This window comes from Acanthisitta chloris, unplaced genomic scaffold (genome assembly GCF_000695815.1).
Source record: "Acanthisitta chloris isolate BGI_N310 unplaced genomic scaffold, ASM69581v1 scaffold39570, whole genome shotgun sequence".
In the NCBI taxonomy this organism is placed as follows: domain Eukaryota; kingdom Metazoa; phylum Chordata; class Aves; order Passeriformes; family Acanthisittidae; genus Acanthisitta; species Acanthisitta chloris.
Genome location: NW_008650651.1, coordinates 8,333 through 16,454, shown reverse-complemented (window position 1 = coordinate 16,454; position 8,122 = coordinate 8,333). Strand labels below are relative to the sequence as shown.

Genomic DNA, 8,122 nt, shown 5'->3' with positions numbered 1-8,122 from the left:
TTTTATAATAAATTCATGGTTTGTAGGCACTTGAGTAGAATTTTAAAGCTCCTCTTTGAAAGCTTTAGGGATATGCTGTATTTTTTTCCCCCTAAAACTTTCCCCATTGAAAATTGCAGTAAAAATTTTTCTGACTCCAGCACTCTTTAAAATTGTATCTTGAACTACGGTACTAGAAAGAGCATAATATTGGAGAAGTTAGCTGAACTCTGTTGTCTGTTTTAAAATCAGAAGTTTGAGGTTTTCCTCCTTCAGCTAATTACTGCCCAGAATCTTTCAATTGCTCATTTCATGGGGACATTCTATATTTACATGGTACTGCCCTGGGTTTATTTTTCTGGTTTAACCATATACTGGAGCAGCAAAGGTCAATACTAAGTACAAATTTCTTTGCCAAAGTAAAATACACCCATATTTATTTATTCCCCCTAATTTTGCAGCTATTGGTTTCGTTTGACTGATGTAAATCAATTCAGCAACTGAACACTCAGATTTTAGGGCCTTTTTTTAAAGAGACAATTTGAGTAGTCTTGTTTTTTAAAATAGCTGAAGAGACATGGTTTATATATATGCATAGGCACTAGTATGAAATGAAAGTGAAGTAATGAATGATAAACTTGCAGTGGGAGAGAAAGGGCTGGATGAGGAAGGACAGCAGCAATGGGATCTTTGGCATTAGCCTCTGGTTATTGGGTTGCAGAGGATGTTGTATCTGTGTGGCAGTGGATCACTTCCAAGGGCCATTATTGGAGGTGAATGAGCAAATCTTGGCTGTGGAAACTAGTAGAGAGCAAGGACTGAAATCTCCATTTCCCAGAGCTTTCTGCCCTATAGCCAGACCTCGCCGAAGTGCATATTTTTCTGCAATGGATGTCACAAGTATTTTTTTTAACAGTACATTAATTTCAGCAGTTATGATGACCTTTATGGTGGAGTCAATGCATTCCCTCTTACAACACTAGAATTTCAGATGTGTGGTGGCATGTGTAAGCCACATCCAGTAGCTAAAGTATGTTTTTACTGAGAAAAAGATAAATGTTGATATTTTCCTGAAACTATTGCAACCCATCTGAAGATAACACTGTTCTGTGAAAACATTTACCTTTTGAAACTGAAAGAAAAACATTCAGATATTTAAAGCAACAGTTCTGTCTTGTTTTATCTTTGCCCAGTTGTAAATATTTCCTAGCATAAGGTTTGTGGAAGCCAGTATGAAATAACTCTTTCTGGTGTCAACACGTTGCAAGGTGCGTGATGAGCACTTTGAACTGCTTATAGAAGGAATATGGAGAGAAAACCACAAAAAGAATCAAAGGTGACTGCTAGCTCGGACATGTACATGGATATAAAGAAAGAATTGTGCAAATAGTTTGTGGCCAGTTTTAATGGTGTACTAAAGCCTTTGCAATTTGAGTTGCCCTCACAAACATTTACAGAAAGAACATTTTATTCCTGCTTTAAATAAAGACAACTGGAGTTTTGGATTTTGTGCATGAGAAGAGTTGGTTTGTGATATAAGTTCCCAGCATTGTTATATTTGGTGTCTGGGTAATAGTAGCATAGACTCGATATTAAAAGTACACTCAGTTTTGTAGCCATTGTTCTCTGGATTATTTTTTGTTAATTCTTTGAGGTGTAAAACCTTTAAAGCGAGATAATTTGGAAGTTCTTTTTCTGCTCTTTTCAAATACGTAGCCTGGAAAGTGTTATCTTTGTTCTGTTCTTTCAGTGTTTCAGTGAATTAGTCTTGGCTACAGCACTGTTTGTGTGAGCTGTGACAAGTTAGTTGGCCTTTTGATGATGGTAGGGGTTTTGGCCTGAACAGCTAGAATTTTCCAGTCTGTTTCTTGGTCACTGGGATTTGCATCTTGGCTAGAAAGAAATGTGGCTTTAGTAGGAAGTTGTCCTGTAAACTGATTTCAGGAGGGAATTTGACATACATTTAATGGAGAGAAAGTGACAGTCAGTGTACAGGGTTTATTTTCTGTAGTACAGCACTGGTAACACACATCATTGCAGAGCAGTGTCAGATATTTTTTTGTCCCTGAAGGTTTTAAAAATGTTTTTAGGAGCTACTTTTAAAATGGCTTATTTTTTTTCCATTTTTCTATCTAAAGTTATCTCAATGCTGCATTGTATTCAGCAAATCTTTCTTGTATCTGAAGTTTCAAGTGGATTGGTTTTGATCTTCTCAAGTTTAGAGTGAACAGGTACTGGAGGCATCATGGCAATGTTCAGTGGAGGTGCAGATGTGCAGATCATAGAGTAGAATCATAGAATCAGATGGGTTGGAAATGACCTCAAAGATCATAGAGTCCAACTCTACAATGGTTACTCGACCATGGCACTAAGTGCCACTTCCAGTCTCATCTTGAAAACCTCCAGGGATGGTGAATCCACCACCTCCCTGGGCAGCCCATTCCAATGTCAGATTACTCTCTCTATAAAAAAATCTCTTCCTAATATCTAACCTAAACCTCCCCTGGCAGAGCTTGAGTCTGTGCCCTCTTGTCCTCCTGCTGGTTGCCTGGGAGAAGAGACCAACCCCCACTTGACTACAACCTCCTGTCAGGTAGCTGTAGAGGGTGATAAGGTCTCCCCTGAGCCTTTTCTTCTCCAGGCTGAACACCCCCAGCTCCCTCAGCCTCTCCTCATGGCACTTGTGCTTGAGTCCCTTCACCAGCCTCGTTGTTCTTGGCAAGGCAAGCTATGGTCCTGCCCCCTTCTGCTAATTCAGCAAGATACCTTTAATTTAACTGTGGCAGCCTTCTCCTGCCACCACAAATGAGACAGGCATCCAAGGAGGTATGGCAGTTCTTACTTGAATGGGCTTAATGCTGCAGTGTAACCACATCCTAGTCTGTTACTCCAAGGAAAAAATGCTATGTGTGCTGCAGGGAGGCAGAATTGCTGGTCTCAGTGGCCAGCAATTGAGGTCACCATGCCATACAATGAGGCATATTTATGTCCTAGGAAATGTGCCAACTAAATGAAGACCATTGACATGTCCACATTACAAGCGTTTCTTTTTGTAGAACTATAGTTTTCAGGTCTCTGTGTTAAAACTGCAGGAACTATCAGTTTTAGTGTCTCTAGCACAATGACACAATCCAACAAAGCCATGACTAATACTTTGTGTGCATTGTGCTTCATGGAACTCTTTATATGAAAAAGCACAAGATAAAGATACTTTTTGATACTTTCGAAACTTAAGGCCTTGTCTAAAATCCAAGAACACTGTAATGGTACTGGGACCTTTCCCATTCCTTTCCAGAGCATGTAAATCTTTGTTTGAAAGATCTCCTAAAATAAAATAGTGGAATATCTTGTGTACTGACGTACTACTCCATGAACTCCAGAGAGTCACAAAATACAACAAAATGAAAAGATGCCATACTAGTTATCTAGAACACAAGATCTAAAGCGGCAGAGTAATGTATGGAGAAATGTGTGCTTTTGCTTCAGGGATAAAGGCCAACACTAAATATGTTCTTCATTCTGGGGGACTGACTGTGGGATAATTGTCATTCCTGTCGTTTTCAAATGATGCTGACTTCAGGGAAAGCTAAGGAGGAGTGAGGATTGAGCCTAGGACTGCTTTTTAGCAGTAGGTGTGGGAACAACGGCCTTCACACAATAGATGATTTATTTATTCCTCTGGTTTTGAAGTCTGTAAATTAGAGTTCTACAGACTTTGAAGTCCATATAGGAAATGCTCCATTTTTGGTTTCAATTCTGTTGCAAAATTGCAGAAGGTGTTAATTTTACTCTACAATGTTACATTTTTTACAGGTGCAGATTCACTCTACAGAAATAGTTTCAATCTCAGTGATGAAAAGCTCAGCTCTCCAACTGCATCTACTCCGAGCTTGCCATCTCCATCAGTAACTCCATGTAAAGGTATGCTTAATTTTACCTGTTGGCATTTCTTCCTAATCTTCATCTATATGGGCCGCTTTTTGTGAGCCAGCATTCACAGGCTTGCATGGACTATTTTTAAATTACAGCAAAACTAAGGATTACTGTTGAGCACACTGCAGATCCAAGTATTGTTGTCTTGATTATAAATGGCAATAGCGTGCTGCATCTGCACTTCCCTGCAGGTGACCTGGCAACTCTTTTTGTTTTGAAACACTGAGCTAAAGAAAACTACAGGGTTTTTTTGGTTGAAAAGGATTAATTGTACTGCTTACAGAACACTTAATTAACTTGTGTTACTGCTTACTGAAGCAACTAAGTAGCTCAAGTGTCCCATCTCTGTATAAAAATGCCTAGCCTGAGTGCAGGGGTAGAGTGACTCCTCTGACGCAATATGCCACTGTTCAAGTTAACACAATTACTTAGATCCATAGAATTCCTGCTTTGAAGCTCTGCTGTTTCAAAGTGGCTTCTGTCTTGCAGCTGATCATAGAATCATAGAATCAACCAGGTTGGAAAAGACCTCAAAGATCATCAAGTCCAACCCTACCGTGGTTACTAGACCATGGCACTAAGTGCCACATCCAGTCTCATCTTGAAAACCTTCAGGGATGGTGAATCCACCACCACCCTGGGCAGCCCATTCCAATGATCTAACTTCCCAGCACAGAGTTTCGTTCAGGTTATCTTGGGCTAACTCTGGAGCAGACATATCAATAAATGAACACTCATACATATGTACTACAGTCCTTTCATTACAACTGCGCTTCTCAGCTGCACGTTCGATAGCCTTTCATGTTTTCCTGTCTTCTCCACAGTGACCAGACACAAAAAGCCAAGGTGAATGCTTACTTTTTAATTAGCATGATACTAGGGAGAAATAATGAGTAGTAGATAACATGAAGTAGCAAAAAAGAGTTCAGTTAAACTGACAGGAAATGTTTGGCAAGGAATTACATTAAAGGTCAAGATGCTCTTCCTGATGAGAAGACAGAAATAGGGTTGGAACTGGCTTGGAATAGACCACAGAAATGAGATAAGGAAGCCAGTTGCAGTAAGACTAAATTGAATGGAACAAGTGGTGTTCTCAGGAGTGGAAACTTAGGTGGATGTTCCGTTCCAAATTCGTAGTGTATGGACCAAGATCAAAGGATCTGACAGTACAACAAAGCAGTGATACTGGTTTACAGTACAGATACAGGACTTTAAGAGGCTGAGATTTGGGTAGAACTGGAAGATGATTGGGTAGGGTTTGATTAGGGCCATGCATGCAATATCTGAATAGATGAAATGAACAAAGCTCCTACAGTAACTAGGACAAGGATTAGTTGACATAAAGCTTTATTATTTCGTTTCAACTTCTGCTTTTTAAGGAGACTAGACAAAGGGTTGCTTTGCATTGCTTCTATTGAATGGAAAACTATAGCAACTAGAATTTCAGTTGTCTCCCCCATTGGACACTGCAGCAACTCTATTGAACTTTCTTGACAATAATCCACAACATGTGGATTATTGTTACCACTGAAAATGATTTGGGGGATCATGTGGTTCCTGTGTTTCTTCTAGCCAGAGAAATATGTCATGTCTAAGCAGCAGTGACTCTTATTTTTCAGCAAAGCTTGGAGACACAAAAGAACTGGAGGACTTCATTGCTGATCTCGACAGGACCCTAGCAAGTAGGTAGATTTTGTTAGTAGGTTGCATCTCACTTGGTACTGTCCAAGAGTGATGAAAGCCACTGTATGGGGGGAAAATAGAAATAGCTTATATAATGTGGCTTCATTTTAGCTTGCTGGTTCTATGGATCGTTATGTGGATAAGAAGGTAAAATAGACTAAATTCTGGTCTCTGCCTGCATGTTCCAGGCATGTAGTTTAGTTTGTGTGACAAAGGCTAAACTCCATTGAACACCTGTCCTCACCTCTGAGGCAGCTGCAATTTGCCCCTCCTTGACAGTGTATAGATCAAGTAAACATCACTTAAATGCACAAAACCCAGCTGAAAAAATGGGGATTTGATTCCTCATTATAAAGCTAAGTAACTAGAGGAGTAACCATAGGTAAGGAAAAACTTTTTATTCTCTACTTTGTTTTTTGAAAGAATTAGGGAGCAGATATCTGTATCTATTGACTTAAACAAAATGTCAAAGTCCTGATTGTGCTTGTCTTTAACAGGAATGGAATTCAGATCACTTTTTCTGCCACTATCTAGAAATTGTATCTTCCAGCTACAGTAATGGATTCTTCATTATGATTTGTAAAGAAAAACAATAAACCAAAAAAATGGCCACCTGTTGCCAGCCATGTACTCTGTCTGGTTTTTGGCTCTTCCTCTGCTGTTATAGACATGATACTGTTTCTTTTGCATTTTGGTGGGGTTTTTTTGTTGTGTTTTGTTTTGGTTTTTTTTGTGTGGACCTAGGCTATAGAACCCAAACCAACACATTGCAGGACAAGACCTAAATAACAGCATAAACAAGGCCCTCTCAGACTATGAACTGAGTTTCATGTATGTATTAGGTATTTTCCCTTCCCTGTATTTCTTGAAGCCCTGGACTTCATTCAAGACAGCTGCCCTTATGAGCTTCCTACTTCCCTGCTGTCTTACTTATATCTTAATCCTGGTTTCACTTTCCTTACTTAATATGTATTTCTAGTTTCCTGTCTTCCTGTCATGGATGTATGCTTGAGCTAAATCTGTCTTTACCACTGAAACTGAATTGGCCACCCTTATGAAAAAAAAAAATCTGAGTTTTTGTAGGTTTGTATGGGACAATGAAACCCCAAACCAGTAAGTAGTTATATTGCTGTATCTTGCACAGCTGTGTTGCAGCTAACTCTTCAGGGGCTGCCTATAGCATACAGGTTTCATTTTTCCCTTGTAAGGCACATCAAAGAACTAACACCTGCTGTAGGGGTTTTTGGCTTTTGTTGTTTTGTGGGTTTCTTTTTAATCTCAAATAAGCAAATCTCTAGTGATCTCAACAGTCATATTTGTACAGTGTCACTGTACAGTGAGGAAGAAATCCAGCTTCATCTGATGTTTTTCATCACATTTTTAAGGAGTTGTATTTACATGCTTGAGGTTACACAGAACTTTTTACAGATGCCTTTTCAAGCCTAATGCACTTGTTAGAACAGTACTCACCGTATATTTTTGCACACTAGCATTTCAGCTTCATGTTAATTAAAAAAAGACGTAAGTTGGCCTGTAAGGCAGTCTAGCAAGCTGGGTGTAGATGGGTGTCTGGTATGTCTACAACATGCAGTCTTTTTGAATAGAGAACGTATTGATCTTTCTTGTTTTCTCTTTTCAGGTATGTGAAATGAATCTTTGGCACTGTGCTTGCCTGTGAATGTCCTCTGAAGGATAGGTTACATCCATCACTGAGAACTGCTGCCCTTGTCTGATAACTCTGCTCCCAAACACAGTCACCTTCTGAACATAACCTTTGTAAACTACAAGTATTTAACTCACAACATCAGTTTTCTTTACTTTGCAGCAGGTAAAATAAGATAACTTAAATGTTTTAGCTGTATTTTGCTTTAAAATATAGCTTGGATTTTAATTTAAAGTTGCTTTTATGAAAATATATTTGTAATTTTATATAGTTGAGAACTTTTAATGCTTTTTCTCCATTATAATATATTTTTGTATGCAAATAAACCCTGAACTGGAATCCAGATGTCTGAAAACTTATATGAACATGTGAACTCTAAAACATAAATACAAATTAAACTCTTATTGAAAACAAAAAGCTTTAAAATATTTTGATAAAGGTGTATTTCCTGTTATGCAAAATGTATTATGCTGGCTTTATGTGAAACTTCATATTTTTTCTCTCCAAATTGCTTGCATAAGAGAATTTTTTACTATGTAAAATAAATACAATCAGGAAAATAATAAAATTGGTCAAACTGTTACTTCAGATTTGCTTTAATACAAATTATTAGATTTGAATAATAACACCTGTTTTAAACCTTATGTAAAAGCTAGTTTTAAAATCACAGACCATTTGACATGACATACTAGTTGGGAGGTCGGACGCTTAGGCCCATTGGTGGAAAGATAGGAAGATCCTGTAGCGCCGAGAAAATACTCAAGTGCCTGGATGTTTGATACCAGACCTTGGATCCAAAACCAGTCGGTCACTCCAAAAAGACTTTTTCTGGCCATCGGTGTTATGCTGAAAGAGGGAAGGTGA

The 8,122-nt window shown here is 38.5% G+C and overlaps 1 protein-coding gene across 1 annotated transcript; it reads left to right on the top strand.

Annotated features, from left to right (window-relative positions):
* Positions 1-3,792: 3,792 nt before the first annotated feature.
* LOC103797489 (regulator of cell cycle RGCC-like) lies at positions 3,793-7,571 on the top strand (the record flags this gene model as incomplete). Its single annotated transcript, XM_009069712.1, has 3 exons — positions 3,793-3,900; positions 5,532-5,594; positions 7,235-7,571. Coding segments are annotated over 3 exons (179 nt in total), but the record flags the coding sequence as incomplete, so codon positions are not given.
* Between the last annotated feature and the right edge of the window lie 551 nt (positions 7,572-8,122).